Genomic DNA, 19,564 nt, shown 5'->3' with positions numbered 1-19,564 from the left:
AGAGTAATGGCCGCTGCAGTAGTACACACCATTGCCATCTACATGTGGTTAACTGACTGAAAAACATCGGCACATATTCACCAGTTCTGACTATGGGGCAAAAGCAGCATGGCCAGTAAAAGGGGCACTAAGAGGCCGAAATTGAGTAGTGCAGGCGTCAGCACTGCTAACACAGTACCTGAAGAGGCCCTGAAACAGGAAAGGCTTTGGGTAGAAGAAACCTCACACCGAGTCCTTGCATGCAAGTTATGTCCTGTAGTCAATTGTCGCTGATTACCACTAAAAGGAAGTCCCGACAAGCAGAGATAAGTCAAGCTTCTTTTATTGCAATGTGGAAATGGTAGAAATTGGCGTTAGCATGAGCTGAAGCCATTTTAAGTTGTGGCATCCATTTTGTTAGCCATGTGATTCTGCCGTCTTCACTGTTACCTGCCTTTCTATTCTGCTTGTGTCATCAACTGTAGTTAACTCCTTCAGTACTGAGCCAGAACACTGTAAGCTCAGAAATTCCTGTAGCTGCTACAATGCACCTGTCTTAGAATGTAACTGTCAGGCTATTTCAACTGATGTAAGCAGTTCTGTCTCCCCTCCCACTTTGCTGACCAAGTGATATCTGTCTGACCATGTTAGTCGATAGCTATTCCTGTGTATGCCTGTGCCTTCTATTTGAGTCTCCATGCTTACACAGCTACAAAGTGAGTATAAAAGGCCCCTGGTTTCTGTATTCCTTGTACTACCTCATACAATGACCGAGGGTGTTGTATTGATGTAGTCCCACTCATGAGTGATTAATAAACTTGTTATTTGATATTCCAGCTTCTGTGGCAATCTCTATTTTGTTGGTTTAAGGACCAGTGGAAAGATAAGGGTGAACCCCTGCACCAGTGGGCCCCTAAAATGGCTCATTTCCACAGCAGGACATATCGGGAACAGTTGCACCCAACCACTCCCACTCCAACTCACTCCGTTCTCTAAACTCCAAACACATCCCAACATTCTATCATGTCTCAGTCCCTCGCGCCCAAGAATCTACACTAACATTCTACAAACTAAACCCAACAGACTTCTAGGAGCATAGAACTAGGTACCCAAGCCCACTTGCAAAAAAAGCAAGCTTGGTGATAAATTGTCCCAGTTTTGATCCATTTGGAGCATTTGAGTCTACTGCAGAACAATAAAAAGAAGGTATCTAACCTGGTGGAAACAGTTTAGCTCCATATGCAATCTTTCGTGTTGAAGAATTTCAGGTCTGAAGATTTTATGTGCTGAGTTAAAACTTGTCCAGAAAAAAAAATGCTGTACCATAGGCTATCTACACTCACAAAAGGTCTCCATAATCTGCCATACCAAAGGGCAGCAGCACACCAAAACTTGAGGGGGCCACCCTGCAAAGTACATGCAGTGGCCCCTTATGCTCCGAACCCAGTCTGAAGCTCTCTGGCCAGGGACATGCCAGTGCCAAAGGAGGCTCCCAGAGCTCGCTCCCTCCCACATTGCAAGGGTTGCGGGGGGCTTTTGGTACACCACGGCCAAAGGGGAATGTCAGGCACATCCCCAAAAGAGGAAATCACTATGATTCTGCAGGAAAAGATTTGAATCTATGTTCTAAAATGCAAATCTCTGTTCAATCTATTAGAATTGTTTCAGGTTATAAATTCCCTCCAAACTCCAAACAAGGTGCTTCCTGTCATTCAAATAATGAACTAACTCTGCCCTCTTTTTTGTTTATATTCTTTTTTTTTAAGTTTCCAGGTAAAAATGGCCTTCCGAGCATTAGGGGCCTGGCCCAACAAGTCGGGGCGGGGGGAGGGCATTGTAATGACGTCTCGTGCCCCACAAGTTAGAGCAGAGACCCCTGAGGCAGCCCCAGTGTGTGTGTGTATCCTAACAAATGTCACAGTTTGCATTTCTCCCAGCGAATACCGGGACCAATCCACGGTGTGTTAGCTCTGTACCAAAACACAATATGGGACATTTAAAGCCTTCATGTCACCGAGGCTATTGTACGGTTCCCTCACATGGACTTTTGTTGGCTTTATAGCGCTCCTGAGCCTGAAATACACCTCCAGGAGCTATTGTGAGCTGTGAACAAGAGGAAATGGATCCGGGGCCTTCCCGCCCATTCTGACTTCTCACATTAGCACAAGAGCAGCAGACAGTGTGCATTTCACACACGAGCCGGGCCATTAGGTGAAATCACATCCGCCCGGTAATCCCAGGGTTAAGTATAATCATCTGTTATTTTTGCCTCACACAGACGTTTAACCTCATTTTCCATGCTATTAAGTTGCCTCGTCATGGGGTTTACATTGCAGTCAGCTCAACAGGTCACCTATAGGGGCGGATGTCTGTCGGAAGATTGATTGTTACCATGTATGAGACGATGATGATATTAAAGTAGTTAATACAAGTGAACGTTCAGGAGATACATTTCCTGTTCACAAAGATGGTTTATAGAGGTGAGAGTGTCTTGTAGGGTGCACGTTGGAGCTCTGACGGCATCTTTGGTCTTTTACGTGTCTGTTGTCACACAAACCGCCAAGTGCGGGTCAGTTTCTGGTGGCTATACATATGGATCGGAAGTGTCCATAAATGCTCATAAAAATCAATCAAACAAGTATATATAAAGCGCAGCGAATCCACCCCAAGAGTATCAAGGCGCGGGCAAAAAAAATGAAAAATAAACTAACATTGCAGTTGCACAATAACTCATTGTTTGTGCTTCGTTTACACTGTGCTCCATGAAATATTGTCCTCACATACCCCCCTCACAAGTGATGAAAGCTTCCCTCTCCAAGATTTGAGGAAGGTGAAATCCACCAGGTGGTGTTTACTGTTTACGACCCAGGAAGTTAATGATCATCCTACCTCTGCGGCTGCCCGCGGCCCACGCAGGGGGCCACCCTAAAAAAGAGTGGCCCTTTAGTGCCATTTGGGCAATAAGCCACCCCCTCTAATGCCAGGACTCAGGGAGGAGTCCCACCTTGCCTTAGGCGTGCTAAGCGTGTCACTTCCAGAGCCGAGGAGGTGGGGAGGGTATTTATGCCTTCCCTGGCCATCCTGGCGTCCTACAGCGTTCCTAGGCAGAAACTCCAACGATGCTCTATCTAAGACCTCCCGAAGCAACGCAACGCAGCATCCAAAAACTCATCACTGCCTGAAGGCAAACGCCTGGCAGGTATGCAAAACTCATCACTGTCTGATGGCATAATCGCCTCGGCAGGCAACCAAAACCCTTTTACTGTCTGACGGCATAATCGCCTCGGCAGGCACCCAAAACTCAATACTATCAGAAGGTACTAGATAGACAAAGACGGGACTCTTTGAGGAAACATGTTGACAATTCTGCAAACTCAATTGATTGCTACCCGCGGCCCATCACTGAGCTGACCCTGCGATACAACCTTAACTGTGACAAAGTGTCACACATCAATAAGACAACCTAAACAGCGACTAAAAAATTCAAAATGAAGGTGGAGTAATCAGGCTACTGCTTGGTATCCAAAAACTCACCACTGTCAGAAGGAATCTGACAGATGAAAACAAGACACAGACGCCGTGCGTCCTCTTTGCGCAGGACACGCCGTCTGGTCTTGGCCCACCCTCCAGAAAGAGGATCATCCTATAAGGTGAAGCACTGATTGGGTTCTCCACAGTGCTTGACTCATCAGGCGGGCAGGGCAGCATAGGTTGGTTACAGCTGCCTACCCTTGGATCGCCCGTAAGATAACCCACCATATTGCATACTTTAGTATGGAATAAACATGCAACAATATTTTTCCCAAACAAAAGTTGTGTTGTGTATTTATTTATTCATGCATGCTCTGTTATTGTGTGTGGGGGGTGTGTTGCCAATAATGGCACTATGCGGCTGCCCGCGGCCCACGTAGGGGGCCACCCTAAAAGGGTGGCCCTTTAGTGCCATTTGGCCACTAACCTACCCCTTCTAATGCCAGGACTCAGGGAGGAGTCCCCGCTTGCCTTAGGCGCGCGAAGCACGTCACTTCCGGTGCACCGAGGAGGTGGGGAGGGTATTTATTACTCCCCTGCCATCCTGGCATCCTCTTAGAGCCAGACACGCCGTCTCCCACCCTACCGCTTATCCGGCGTGGGGCTGGCAGGCAAAGTACATAGAATGTTGTAATGTTTTCTTTGTCATTGCAGGCAGAGTTACAGGGCGATCTGGAAGGGTCCTGGGAGAATTACGTCTGTGCCCCGCGAGTCCTTTGGGTGGGCCTGAACAACCGGGGGCTTGCCTAGCTACGCTCTGTCCTGAAAGGTTCGTGAGTAATAAGGGACCAATGTGTCATGTAATCTTGAAAGAGGATCACCCCATAAGGTGTAGCACTGATTTGGTTCTCCACAGTGCTTGGCTCAGCAGGCGGGCAGGGCAGCATAGGTTGGTTACAGCTGCCTGCCCTTGGATCGCCCGTAAGATAACCCACCATATTGCATACTTTTGTATGTAATAAACCTGCAGCAATATTTTCCCCAAACAAAAAGTTGTGCTGTGTATTTATTTATTCATGCATGCTCTGTTATTGTGTGGGGGAGGGGTGTGTTGCCAATAATGGCACTAAGTGCCTCGAGAGTGACTATCGGAAGTACTTAAAGAACATGTTCAGTCAGTTCGCTGTAGTGAGTAGCAGCCGCGGCTGGTAGTGGGAGTACCGGCCGGGCGGTGATGTGGGGAGGGGGAGGGGCAGGATGGGGGGTAGTAAGGTATGGATTACGGACTTTAAAAGGTAAGTAAACATAAAAATTAATAAAACGAATTTCGTTGCACACACTGCATCGCATTTGGTGATGCAGTGTGTGTAACGAAATTAGTTTTATTTATTTTTATGTTTATTTACCTTTTAAAGTCGCTACCACTACCGGCCACGGCTGGTGAGTAGCCACATTGATGGGACACTGGACTCGGTAAATGAGAATGAACACAGGCTCTGTAGCGACCAGCCCTCGAGCCGCCTGGTCTGCATCACGATGCAGGGGTCACTCAAACATTGCTCCATCTGTGGGCAGACAATGCAAGAGCCGTGCATGGCTAATGCTAGCCTGTGTGCAGTGAGTGTGTCACATGGGCTACACCATTGCAATGTACAGCCTAGGGTTGTGTGCAAACAATACCATATATTAAATATTTTTACATTATAACACTCTGAGAATTCCAATGTCAGGCGGGGTTACTAGACAAAAGTTAAAGCAGGCGTAAACAGTGGTGAAACAAAGGCCACAGCTAAACACTGCAATGATTGTGAACAGAGTTAACCATCACCAACTTCAATTATTTTCAGAGCCTAGACTACCTCAGAATAGTAAGGGGCATATTTACAATAAAGTGGCGACACACTTCGTCACTTTGGAAACGCAGGCTGTATCATATTTACAAGAATATAGGGCAGCCCTTCGTTTCACCGTGTGCTGGGGCTATATTTAGCTGGCTAGCGCCAATGCAGGCACCCTTGCACTGTAGTGCAAGGGTGCCTGTGTTGAGGAGAAGAATGTTTATGTGCAGGAAGGTCCCCCTTCCTGTACATAAACAATCTTTAATTGCAGTTTTGTAACTTCTATGTGTGCTGCTTAAGGCAGCACACAGAGAAGTTGCAAAACTACATTTTCAAAAATGATTGTTTATGTGTCGGAAGGGGGACCTTCCTGCACATCAAAAAATCATAAACAAGGCAGCACACATGGAAACAGCAAAAACAAGAAGAATTAAAGCACTTCTCTTTGTTTCACCTGTTTAAGACCAGGTTTCTCCTGGTCTTTAATTTTGGCGCTGCCTCCTATTTATGCTGCTCTTGTAAATAGTGTCAAAATCAATGGGTGTTGTGGTGGAACGCCCACCACAACACCCATTGCCCACCCCTTTCACGCTAAGTGTAGCGGGAAAGGGTGCCTTATTTACAAGGCAGCGTTAAACCACGTTAAGTGGCTTAACACTGCCTTGCAAATAAGGTGAAGATCCTATTGCCATCACAACGTCACTAAAAGTGAGGCTGTGGTGGTGATAAGGGCTTATAAATATGCCCCTAAATGCACAGACCCAGAGTTGCAGTAAGGACAGGGTGTTATAATGCTCCTGATAAGCTCATGTTTAGAAGAATTGTGGACAGGCACATTGTGATTCAAGATGGAGGTTCATGAACAGTATTCTTTCTATCTCTTTACTTATATTAAGTGATATTTGCAAATACTAAAAGCAGAAAGCAAACACAACAATGTCATATGTAAATGCGGAGCAGTGGGACAGGGCATTGGAGTTTGGACCTGCACAGTTGGGGTACAGTCGAGTTATGTCATTTGTGAGAGTTCCATAGACACACTGGGACAACATGGGGCCATGCTGGAGCATATTAACCACATCGCTGCGGCGGCTATTCTGCCGCAGCGCTAAGGGGGTGGGGGGCCGCGCGGCGGCGCATGCTGGTGACGGAACCGCTCCGTCACCAGCTGCGGTTGAGCTGTGCTCATGACGGAGCGGTTCCGTTATGGCCCCGCCCGCTTAATAGAATGCGCCGCGCAGCGGCGTCGGGCGGGCCATGACGGAACCGCTCCGTCATCAGCACAGCACCACCGTGGCTGATGACGGAGCGGGTCCGTCATCAGCACGGATAGGGTTAAGTCCATGCTTCAGCTACAATGCTAGTCAACCATGTGCTCAACCCCACAGAAGGTCATGGGGAACAATGAAAGAAAAGGATAAAAACAGAGCAGGCAGTGCAAGGAGGGGTGTTGTCGCGAGGCAGAGTCACCAATATCTGAAATACCCTTGTAGGTCGTGTCCTCTCAAGTGGTCCATCTCAAACACTGGTGCAGAGTATGAGGTGCTCAGCAGATGCTTGCAAATATTTATGTCCAATGAGGTTGAATTTTTGGCTACCAGCCTCCACCTCTTAGGCAGCGGCCTGGGAGGGATAGAGACGCTGACTATGAAATGTGTCTCATGGGTCCTAGGCCTGGCTCTGGGGTAGGCAAGCAGAGCTTCAGGAGCGCCTTGGATTGGTTTCACCAGGAGGTAGCGGGCAGTGCACCAGATCCATACTTTGGATACAGCTCAGCAACGAGAGGCCATAGTCCAGCAAGGGTCACTGAACATTCTAAGCAGCTTCAGGTTATATTCACGATGGTGGGCAGTCACCAGAAGCCTCAGTCCTATCAATGTCCAATGCATTGCACACATTCTGCTGTTCAGCTAGTCAGACTGGGGACAAGTTTAGCCTCTGAGAGAGAAGTCTTCTTTAGCAGCACCCTCTGCCTAGCTACAGGGCCTCCAGGTGGACCCTCCAGTGGTTTCTCCGTTAAGGAGCTATGTGATTCACTTCCGATTGGTTTTCACAAACATAAGAAGAGCATCCTTGGATAAGAGGCAGTACTTACTCTGGACTGTGCCATGTAAAATGAAGAATGTGGAATGTGCTTCTCAAGATCTGGGTGCTACAGAAAACAGTAACTCTGTAACCAAGCAAGAAAGTGTTTCTTATGTGCTGTTGGTGACCGCGTCTAGGCACTACTTTACAGTTCCAAGTTCCAATCGCAAATAGATGATAAACCACTTATTTATGCACTAGCTTACATGAATATAACAAGCATTTACAATGCAACGGTTTTGCCTTCGGAAAAGTTAGAGCTATTGGCATTGTAAATGACAAACTTTTTATTTATGTGTTGGTTTTGAAAACAGATAAATAAATGGCATTGTCATTTACAATGCCAATAGCTTACTCTGTCGCAAATGCGAGACGTATTGCATTTGCACACCCACACAAGAGCCCCACACACACACAAGAGCCCCCCCCACACACACGAGGCCCACACACACACCACGCAAGAGCTGATGAATAATACAGCAAAAAGAAGAAACAATGGCAATGCTTCCGGGTGGGGGTAAGTGGGGTGGCAAAGTAAACAAACCTGATTAGAGACCGATAAATGCTAACATTTGCAAAGCAAGTTAAACATGTGTGCGAGGAAAATTGGATAAGGGCGAAACAAAGGAAGAAAAAGCACGTAACAAAAGAAAGAAAGATAGAAAAGAAAAATGGAAGAATGGAGCAAGGGATGAAGGGAACTCTCTTCCGGCAGACCTTTCTAGAAAGGGTCCAGAACGCGCAAAGTGGAGTTTTCATTCAGACAGCCTAGGGAAAGTCACTCATGATGCTATCTACTTTAGCATAGGAGAAACCAGGATAAAAACACGTGAGCGTAAAGTAAATGCGTTTTTAGGAAAGTCACATGATCGAAAATTAAAGCACAAACTAAGAATGTCAAGAAGGTAGGAAATTACAAATAAACATGCAAAAATGTGTCATCCAAATTACAAATCAACTGCAATGCTACGGCAAAACAAAATACAAACTAAGGGAATGAGACCTACAACTGCGATAATATTAAAAGCATATCAGGCGTCACATAATTACACGTTGCCACATTGTTAGTACCCAGTGAAAAAGAAATGTCGAACCCCTTGCACACCTGTTTGCACTGGTAATACCTGGCTTGCGGTAACTACTTCTGCAAACACTGGAGAACGTTCGCTATTTGCACCTCTTTTAGCACATACTTCCAAGTCTGAATGACTGGGTTTAAATAACATAGTATTGCAGTTAAAGAGGTCAGAAAAACTGATGAAAATTAGAATGGAGGCTTATGCATTTCACAGTGAAATGGAATATTGGTTCACATGCAACAGGATGTCGAACGTACTCCAGTGTACATAATTACATAAAACGTATCTTCCAATCAAACTTTAAAACATGACATCTGCACAATTGCCTTAACACTTGACTTTGGCCTGGTTGAACAGCACTGAGAAAGAGTAAACTCATTAACCGCTCGGGTGCCATAAAATGTTGCTGAGACTTTGAATTCAGAGTACCACAAAAGAATGACTGCTGAACAGATGTCACAAATGACATGAACGTAACACATGTCTACTGCGAGTTCTGTGCAGCAACTACATACTTCTAATCCCAATGTCGACATCTGTAACGCATGCCAGAGAGGGTAATCTGGTAAATCATTTCCTAGCTGGAAACAGTGAATGTGCGGCAGGCATCAATCCTGACTGGGGACTACAGTAACACGCAGAACCATCGGTAAATGCTGTATTAATTTCCTGTTAAAACTATGAGCTTTGTGTCCAAAGCAGCAGTAAGTAAAGTATATTCATTTTTTTTACATACCAATATCATTTATGAGCCACAGAAAGCTCAAGTAATTAATTTTAAGAGCTGATGATGAAGACACTCCTTAATTTTGCTTCAATGACCCTAACAGGCTCTCAAAAAGTGCAACCCTTTGGTACTTACGGAGTAAGGAGGGGTAGGCAAGGAGATTTGCGAGACAACTTTCAGTAAATGTCCATTTTGCGTGTGGCTCACGTGCGCAATTGACGTGTTCACAACGATTGCGTTTCTATCATTCAACTCCCAGGCGAAGGGATAGGGGTCTGGCAGAGGCACCAGAGTCTCCACTTCATACACGTCCTCCTCTTGGCCCGAAGGCCACAGGCCACTGAGCACTCTGGAACTCCAGGACGCGCAGTGGGACTCCATCGCTCTCACCGCCGCGTGCCCCAAACATCGCGCACATCTCACGGAGGCTGGGCAGGTCTCTGCAGCGCACACCTGCACGGCAGAGCTCCATGCCCCACCTCAGGTGTGCGACACCGGTGCCCGTCCTCCAAGAGAGCGTGGAGCTCTGTGCACAAACCGTCCTCTCGCGCCACTCAGGAAGGTCCCAGGTAAATAACGAGCGGGTGGATGGTAAACATTGGCAAGAAGTCTGCGGGTGGGAAAACCCCTCGGACGGGTGTCCAACTAGCCCTTTAACTCCTCAGCGAGATTTGAGCGAGGGGAGCACGGCACACGCATGAATAATGCAGGTCAGCCTTACTAAGCCAGCTCATGTTCTCTGACGGGGCAGGAACACGGCAGCAATCCAGTCAGCAGAGCTTAACTCAGCGGCAACTAGTAAACAGCGTGGGATCGCCATGGCAGCGAATCAATAAGAACCCTCTAGGTATAGTATTAACCCCGAAATGCGGGTCCTTGGTGAAGCATGCGATGCAAGTAAGGCCATTTTGTGGGAGAAGAGAGCGCCGTGCTGTGAAGTGCACAGGGGGCAGGAAAGGCACGGACAGCGGGGGGGGGGGCAGGAACGGCACACGGTCAGCGGGAGGTGGGGGCGGGAATGGGCACTCACCTGGACTTCTTCCGGCGGCGGTCGTCCTGTAATGAACAAAACAAACCTAAAAAAAAAACGCCCACCGCCGAGATGACGCGCACAGAGGGGCGGAGAGGGAAGAAATCGCGGGAACGCCCACGAATCTGGTTCGGCCATGACGGACAGATCTCTGTTCCAATGGCTAGCCTCCATTTATGGAGCTAGCCAATGGAACAGAGGGCGGATTCCCAAGCCACATAGTTATTCTCATTAGGTTTTCGCCTGCGCGAAAAGCTGCGCAGTGTGCAGCTTTCACTTAGGCGAAACCTAAAAAGGGCTCCCCACATTTTGCATGTTTAGCACCAAGGTTGCGGAAATCTAGCACTAAGCCTGGAAAAAGTACAATAAGAATTTGCTTCCCAAGAGTGTCCACATAACCAGCTTAGTGTCAGCTGAAGACAGAAATCAATCGCCTGAGGCGTGTGCGCTTTGTCAGAAGGTGTGTTTGGAGAATGTGAATGAAAAGAATGAAACAGGAGAGGTTCCCGTTGGCCTGGTTCTAAGATGGCTTGGATGGCTTCCAGGAGCATGGCACTCTTTGTTTATGTTTCAACTGAAGGGTGACTGGATGGCGCGATGGCTTTGTGGGCAGGCAATGTGACGCATCGGTAGGACACAGTGAATATTTTTTACATGTGGGACAAACAATCCACCTTGTAATGTCCAGCCACCTGCATGGGAATGAGTAAAAACGTCTGGGGCCTAGAAATCAACATGGATGGCCTTAAACCAATGGTATTTATTTTGTAGCAGATCAGTCAGAAGAGTTTTAACGAAAGTCATACGAGTTTGAAAATATTTTTTGTACCATTAACCTATAACGCGTACTGCTTATGAAAAGTGTTTGAATTTGGACATCACAAATCCTTGATACACAATGCCAAGCGAAAGCAAACAGAGGTTGGTTTTGTTGAACTTTCTACTTAACAGCTGTCAGAAAAGGATACACCTAAGAAAGCAGAGGCTGTTTTATTCCTCGAATGGGCCTTTGTCAGGAAAGGGAGCCTTAAAAAAATATTACTGATAAATTAAATGGAAAGCCTGAGGAGAGGGTGCTTTCATCTTCTCGCTATCACACAGAAGCTAATCGACGGCTTGAAAGATTCAATTGTGTCATTTAAGGAGCGGGTGCTTCTTCCCAATTTTGGTTCCATGCAATATAGAAAAGAGTTTGGGAGATGCTTTCGGTGTGTCATTCTGTACCTCATGACTCAATGTCTCATGACTCAACAGGAGCGTCTACTTGTGAATTGTTAAGAGGAAGAAAGGTGAGAAAAGAAGTGGAGGAAGATTCTTTCAACTGTGAATTTATATGCAGTTATAATTAGAATAGATGAAGTGTAACTCGAAAGTAATGCTCTAAGTTTCTAAACATTGTTTTGAAGGAGTAGACTTAGCTGTTAGATACCTGACTTTGCTCCACGAGGTTCAGATGATCAGGTTGATCTTGAAATGTCAAGATTATTTACATGGTGAAGGGGGTATTCAGTAAGAGAAGTCAAATGTCAGTGTTGGATTTGGAGTCAATGTCAAAATACCATTTCTAGTGTTTCTGCAAGAATACCCTAAGTTGCCACCACTGTAAACTTTTGCTCTTCAAAACGAATGCAACCGATGTTTCTTCTGATAGTCCATTCCCACCACGTAGATCATTTATCTTAGAAGTCGATTTACTAGGAACTACTCTTCCATCCTTTTGTACTTTGTCACTTGTAAATACTTTGTTATTGTCTGATATGGAGTGATTCCACCGGTTCTCTGACTGGATGGTCTGTTTCACCTGATCCAAGTGCATCGAAGCACAGTCTGATTTGATTAAATAAAGCGTCTTACATATACACTATGCATAACATTTTTGGTACAATTTTAGTTTTCTAAATATAGGAAGATATGTTTTTTAACATGAAGCTTGCAGGTGAGAGCGCTTTGATGCTTTATGGAACTACCTTGACAAAACAGTTGCAGCTGTCACCGGAAGGACCCGTGGCATCGCAGTTTGTGATTTGCACTGGCGATCGACCCGCAATGGCACAGAATAGATGCTTTCTCTACTCTCAGGAGTGTGGCACCGGAATAATGGGGACTAAATACAGTTTGACAAAATTTGTGTCCTAAATGTCATTTATAAAAATATCACCCCTTTGGAGTTGATAATATACATTATTCACCCAATGGGATAATATTTTTGTGCATGATATTTAAGACACAATATTTATGTCAGATGATGTATCTGTCGATGATATTCTGACATAGAATGCTCTCTGGGTCAGATAAAAGTAAAAACATGCAAAGAGTAGTTTTAAAATCAAACCCGGGGCTTCCAAAAAACAAGCTTTACATTAACAACAAAGATCTTGCCATGCAAGTAGGCAGTGTGGTGGATAGATCAACCTAGTGTCTAACCTGGGCCAGTAGTTGCAGGTTGGGTGGCTCTGGCACACAGTTTTGATGAATGATACTTATTTTTCATTATCAGAATTTGACGCAGGGCAAGAAACACAGGCAGAAATAGGAAAAAAGCGGGAGGAGAGGAAAGATAGTATCAAAGTATCGATGAGAGAAATGAGGTGTGAACAAGCGACACATAGACAAAAAGTGTAGAGTGGTAGAAGAAAGAAGTCATAGGTGGAATCAAGACCAGGTACCCTCGGTATTCACCCCACCAGTGACCGTCGTCTTTAGAAAAGCTTTTGCCCGTGAACTTATTTTGTTACTAATCAAGTACTCATTGTTTTGTCATCAGACCTTGACCCAGGCTAGAGAAACGATGGCAGAAAAGTCAAAAAGAAGGACGGGAAAAAAAGGAAATCCAACCCCGAGGAAGAAATCAGGGATGAGAAAGCCTAAAAGGATAAGATAAAGGGGCAGGAAGTGTAGGGCGGTGGAGGAAGAGATATGAGGTGAAACAAGACTAGGCGGCCTTCGTCTTCGGTGACATCATCATTCGAGGCCTGGAAGGATGACATAAAGGGACAGAAAGTGTGGGTGGTGGAGGAAGAGATATGAGGTGACTCAAGACTAGGAAGCCTTGCTATTGGGTGACATCATCATTCGAAGCCTGGAAGGATTAGATAAAGGGGCAGGAAGTGAAGGGTGGTAGAGAAAGAGATACGAGGTGATTCAAGGTTAGGCAGCCTTCTATTCGGTGACAAAGTGTAGGGTGGAGGAGGAGGAGATACGAGGCGACTCAAGACTAGGCAGCCTTGGTATTCGGTGACGTCATCATTCGAAGCCTGAAAGGATGAGATAAAGGGGCAGGAGGTGTACGGTGGTGGAGGAAGAAATATGGGGTGACTGAAGACTAGGCGGCCATTTTTATTCCGTATTCATATTCGGTGACATCATTATTCGGCTGCGCTTATGATAGACTTCTAGGAAAAGTTTTCGGACCCTATGTTTACTTTTTTACAATTTAAGCACTGGATTAACCAACATGGATCTTTTACAGGAAGTCTGAAATGTTTTCTTCAATGAACAACTCAGAAGACATGTTACCAAATTTCAACTTTATTGCGCAACAAAAGAAAAAGTTTAAGCAAAACACAGTGGAGTAATAAAAGTTACAATGCAAAAACAATCTTTTGATGCAACAGGACTAGCCAAAAGGGTAATAGAATGATGAGCGCTCAACAGACTTAGCAGGTCTGGCCATCAGGTCACACCTGTAAGATGCAACGTGGACTGTAGCATCTTCAGTTGATGTACTCCTCCGACCTGGTTGACACTACTTGGCCGTTCACAATCTCCTGGACAGTCACCACCTTCTTTCTAATGGTCTTTGTCGTCGGGGCTAGAAAACACGAGAAGGTTTACTAAGACATGGGATGTAGCTGGTGACCTTCCTGTTTGCCAATGCTCCAATGTTCAACCCTCTTTCTACAGGGATTACAGTGCCCTTTACCCCTTAGAACTCTTTACTCTTTCCTCCCACTCCACTGCACAATCCAGGGGGTTCTCATAAAATCTGCTTTTACAACTTTGTTCCACACAACAGACCCCTGTTAACAGATACTTATAGTGAACCCTCTACAATGGGAGTCAACAGGTCAACGGGCGGAGTCTGCTCAAGTGGAGGTTTGCTGAATGTCTTCCATCTTGAATGAAGAAGAATCTCTTGCCCTGTCCTGTGCTAGAGCTGCTGACAGCTTTTATACCAGTTGAACATAAGATTCTCTTTTTTTGGTTCATTCACGAGAGGGATATTCATGCCTTGGCTTAGCGGGCAGGGTACAATGAGGGCTTAATGAGAGAGTAGAAAAGCATATGGCAATCAAGGGGTCTGCACCAAAGAGACTATTTAGCGAGTTCAAGGGTCCGCGTGTCCTTTGAGAATAGAACACACATTTCAAAATGTATCTAAAGGAGTGAGAAGACAGCAAATACTAGAGCAATTTTAACAAATCAAAATCTGGTCACAGGAGAATTGCACCCTTGCAAAAAAAGTAACATTCTGATATTGCACTCTTTTTGATCTATTTGCAAGGTAAGGATCTATTTTTTAAGATGTCTGCTGGAAATCAGTGGAAAATCAGTTTACCTTCTTTAAATTAAGAATAAATATGTTCTAGGTTTTCTTTGCTAATAAATAGACTCCTTTTGTGTAAATTCTTTCTGTTGCATGGACTGGAGCAAAGTCGGGGTTTTCCACTCTTTCAGAGCGTAGAGCAAATCTTACATAATGTATCCCAAAACAATTTTGTTACTTATCACCCACACAATGAAGAATCGTTTTGGGGGTTGTAGTTCAAGCATTTACAATCGGGCCCTACTATCCCAAAGGGTCGGCAATGTACATTTTAAAATGGATACTTGTATATATTTATTTCTAACATTTGCCTCTGTCTCCTTTTGTGTTAGTACAAGCCCAGAGTAGAAAACATCCAGACAGACCTAACATCATGAAACTACTTTGACATGTTGAGGACATCAGGTAAGTCACCTATTAGTAGTGCCTTGAAGCCCACAAGACAGGGTGCATAATGTACAAAAGGGAGACGTTACATAATTTATCATTGCACCATTGTTATAGCAAACATCTAAATTAGTGGCAGACATAGAATTTTAATAATTAATGTGGCAACTATCACTTTATTAAAATCTGCTTTCCTCCTAAAAGCCTGGACAGGAATCAATTCAGTTTTGATAGGCTCTTTTTAGTCCACGGTCAGCAGTTAACCCCTGGATGAGGTGTGAAATACCTTCCCTGGGAGATAACAACAGGGTTGTCCTGCTGACAGGAGGTTATCTACTGCCAATTATCTTGGAATGTAGGTGGGTAGAGAAGTGGACAGGAACAGCAGAAGGTTTATAAGAAACATGCAAGAGTCTGAACATTTGTAATATTGATAGTAAAAAAAAACTCTTAGTGAGAGGGAGACCATTGATGGTGGTCTGTTCCCAGCCAAGATGTCTCCACTCTCCACTGGAGGCGACCAGGCCTAGGACCATATAGCATTGGCCATCAAAGGGCATGCCTTTATTTTAATGGGAGAAACTCTGGATGGGAATTTTAAGTCCCTTAATAAAGGAAAAATTAAATTCACCCCCTCTGCTGAAAAAAAAAATCAAAAATAATACATTATTTCTAGTTCAAGTGTCATAGGCTGCACGTGCGCTGGAAGGACATGACATCACTACGTCTAGTGAGGGTGGTTAGCTGAACAGTAATCATCGCCATCTATAGATTGCTGGTATTTAGGAAAAGGAATGTAGACTTTGCCTTAGAGGTGGGCAGTGTTCACTAACAACCTTTAGAGCAGTGTTGGAATATCAAATGTTGATGAATATTCAACATATGTTTGAAATGAAAGAAACAATACACTTGAGTACAAGAAGAGAGATTTATAAGCCTCTGCTGGACTGATAGGAAGCATGCAACAAGGTAGAAAAGTTTGCCAAAGACCAGTGTACTAGTCCAGAGAGCTTTCTTTGGAAAGTAAAGTAAAATTAAGATGGTGTATATACTGACAAGACTATGGAACCATAAACACTATGGAGCCAACAGGTAATTTCTCCTTAACAATGTTCTATATGTTGCACGCTAAAATAACTTTCACTAGACCAACAACCAGACATAGAGGTGCAGTTTCGTTTCTTAGCTTCTGAAACCACTCCTGTCACTCGTACAGAAGTAATCAGATGTAATTTATGCACTCAGTTGTCTTGGAGGTTAAAGTGCCATACCTTCCATGTGCTTTTGAAGTTTTACAAACAAGCAACAGAAGATACAGCCTGCTCATCTCTTGGAATGTGTCAACTATCACTGAATGCATAGTCACTTGGATTCATCAGGGACATCATCCGCACCTTCAAGAAACACATTGCCAAAAACACAAAGACAGCCTGGTAGCTGCTCCCTCTGCTAAGAAAGTGACACCATTTCTTCCAGAGAGTGATTTCAGAGCTGCTGTGAAGCCCTTGTGCTCTTCCATCTGGATGGTGGTAGCGACCTGCTCCATGACCTCCCAAACCCCATACTTGCCCTTCCTCAAGGACAACCTAGACACCGCACCACGTCTTATCCAAAGCCTGAAGAAATATGATCGCATCACCCCCATCCTGAGGGAACTAAATAGGTTCCACTTGGTGGCCCGCTCAATCTTTAAAACCAGCTATATCATTAACACTGCCACCATGACCAGCGTCCTCCGTTTTTCGCAGACACACTCACTATAATCTGGTGGTTCTTTGCACACCTGCAGAAAGGACACCCTCAGCCTGCAGACCATGAAGCCTAAAAGTCATAGTCTTTTTCCATCTCTACACACAAGATCTAGAACAGCATCTCTGTATCCATCAGGACCGCCTCAACGACGCTCCAATTTAAGAAAGAGTTGAAGACGCGCCTCTTTGAAGAACACTACATCACAATGCATTTGCAGTCCACGAATAAGCTACTTTTCCTATCACTCATTGATTTTACACTTGTCTTTAACCCTCTAGAGTGCTTTCCTGCCTTTTGGTTAGGTTTTCATGACAGACATACCATATATATATACATCGGTATAGAAGAAACATACATTTTTGTTTTATTCTAATGTTGTTGAAAGGTTAAATGGTTTTGACTTTTAGTGTTTAGGACCTACCAGTAATGGTGGTAGCTATCTAAAGCATGTGAATCTAAACAGCATCCCGTACCAGAGGAAAGAGATCTGTGATGCTCCCAGCATTGCGGGTCGTTTACATACTCACCAGCGGAACAAAATAGCAATAACAGTAGCGCTGGCTGATCACCATCAGTAACATGTGGACGACACACCAGAAGGTAAAAGCGGAGCACAGGCGGCGGCCATCTTGGGCCAGAAGAAGAATTAGGTTACGATTGGTTACAGCATAATCACATGATTGAAGCACTTTGATTCTACAAGACAGACCATACAGCACACCACGCTAAGCTACAGCCTACACTAGTCTACAATAATACACTTATACTTACCCGTGTGTACCACAGCCTTTGATTCCTCCCTGAAACACAAAAGATGGCAATGCATTTGTGCTTTTTTAACCCCTGCTCCTGTACATCAAGATCCTATGGATTTTTAGGCGAGCTAGGAATTGGATTTGGGTACGTAAACTTGCAATGGCCTGGTATCAGCTGAAAGTGCATGAAAGGGATGAGCATGAAGACTTATCCTACAAAATCGACCCTGCTTCATCCACATTTCAAAAGTACACACATGTGCGCCCTTCTGTTTGGTCAGGGTTGAAGTGTCCTATGAATGGTGTTGGGTGGCCAGACAGATGGACCCCAATCACTGCGCACCTTTGAGTTCTGCTCACCATAGGCGCCTGTCACAGGGGAAGCCAAGAGACGTGTTAAAAGCCCCGTGCAGCACAGAGCCCTGCACTGAGCCACCACGGGCTATGTATATTATTATTATTATTATGCGTTCTTATATAGCGCTCGATTACCCGTAGGCATCTCGGCGCTTGCCTTGGGAACCCGTCCTGGCTTTTTCTCTGTGAGATACTCATACTGGGCATCCCCAAGGTGAAAGCCAGGCATCCCGCCGCGTGGGGGCCGTAGTGGAGATTAAGCAAGCTGATGCCCAGAGCTGCAGAGTGTGAACCCGTGATTCGAGTAGGCACCGAAACGAGAATTATCGAGTCCGTGGATAATTGGGCTCAAGACCCTGCCGTGTCGGGAATTGAACCCTGGTCCCGGGTCTGACCTCTGCTTCAGGGTCTGCCTCCTCTAACCAGTGAGCCACACTTCTCCACTTATATACATCACAATGGAAAATATCTTTCCCAAGCAACTTTACAAACACAATTGTAGTCAGGACTGTAAACCGCGCTTTATCCACGCCAGTCAGACACGCTCGGACTTTTTCACCCGCCTTTGGGAAACGGCTAACTCGAAGCAAGTTTTTCACTGAGTGTAGCATTTCGTGTAAGATCAAAGTAGGCTATGCCGCTTGGTCGCAGTTAACCATATCTTTCTTAAGAATCTGCATCTAAATATTTTCATTCTTAAAACCATCCTTGTGTTTTCTAAAACCAAGATCAGCCGAAAATAATCTGCGATCTCTATCAAAAAAAGCATTGTAAAACGTGGCCTTTCCATCAAGTACTAAGGTCTCGGATGTGTGAAACATTATTATTTTTTCATCAACGATACGTGTAATTAATGACAAGTAATTGATTGGCTTTTTCTGATGAAAACACCTTGCGTGTCGAAACGCGTGTCGAAGAACCAATTTCTGCCATCATTTTATTTTTAACTAATGAAATGTTTATATTTCTGAAATGCTTTCTGTTTTATTATAATGAATTTTATTGAAGACTAGCAGCCTGTCCCAACGTTGTCCGGGTATGAAGAGTTGAGTGGGTGACAGGTCGCGCTAGAGTCGCTGCACGTGTGGGAAAGTGCAGTCAGTTTGAAGGTTAGTGTGCCAGCAGGGCCGCTTAGTCGCGTCAGCCGCCGCTTGAGGCCGGCTTCAGCCCTGGTTGATGGTGTGCGCCGTGTGTAAATTCGTTTATGCAGAGAGTTGAGTAACAGCGTGCAGGAGACGCTGCAGTTATTGTCCCCGCAGGCACGCTCAGTGGCGTGTGCCCCCGCTTGAGGCCCCGGGTCCAGCGGTGACCGTATTACAATGCGAATTATGTGACTCTTGAAAGTTATTTCCCGGTATTATTATTTTTTTAGGACCCACATGACGTGAAGGCAGGAATGTAACTGCAATTTAGTAAAGGACCGACGGCATTGGGCCCCAGTCTGTTTGACACGCACCCAGCACAAGGCACACAATGCATTCGGCCCCAGTATGTGTGCCACGCCCCCAGCACAACGTGCAGGCCCACAAGTGAGTAGATCGAATGGTTACTTACCACG

At 45.1% G+C, this 19,564-nt stretch overlaps 1 protein-coding gene across 2 annotated transcripts in view; it reads right to left on the bottom strand.

Moving 5' to 3' along the window:
- Positions 1–13,721: 13,721 nt before the first annotated feature.
- The window catches only part of LOC144822121 (keratin, type I cytoskeletal 18-like), a 68,309-nt gene continuing 62,466 nt past the window's right edge, over positions 13,722–19,564 (bottom strand). Inside the window, exons 7-8 of one of the 2 annotated variants that reach the window (XM_078679254.1) lie at positions 17,666–17,694; positions 13,722–14,020 (exon numbers count right to left, since the gene is read on the bottom strand). In XM_078679254.1, the coding sequence (XP_078535380.1) occupies positions 13,923–14,020; positions 17,666–17,694 (127 nt within the window). In that variant the 3' untranslated portion in view covers positions 13,722–13,922. The remainder of the gene's footprint in view (positions 14,021–17,665; positions 17,695–19,564) is intronic. The other variant, XM_078679255.1, reaches the window with a different exon arrangement.

Source organism: Lissotriton helveticus, chromosome 3_1 (genome assembly GCF_964261635.1).
Source record: "Lissotriton helveticus chromosome 3_1, aLisHel1.1, whole genome shotgun sequence".
Lineage (NCBI taxonomy): Eukaryota > Metazoa > Chordata > Amphibia > Caudata > Salamandridae > Lissotriton > Lissotriton helveticus.
The sequence above is the reverse complement of the archived record's forward strand: the minus strand, read 5'-3'. Positions and strand labels throughout refer to the sequence as shown.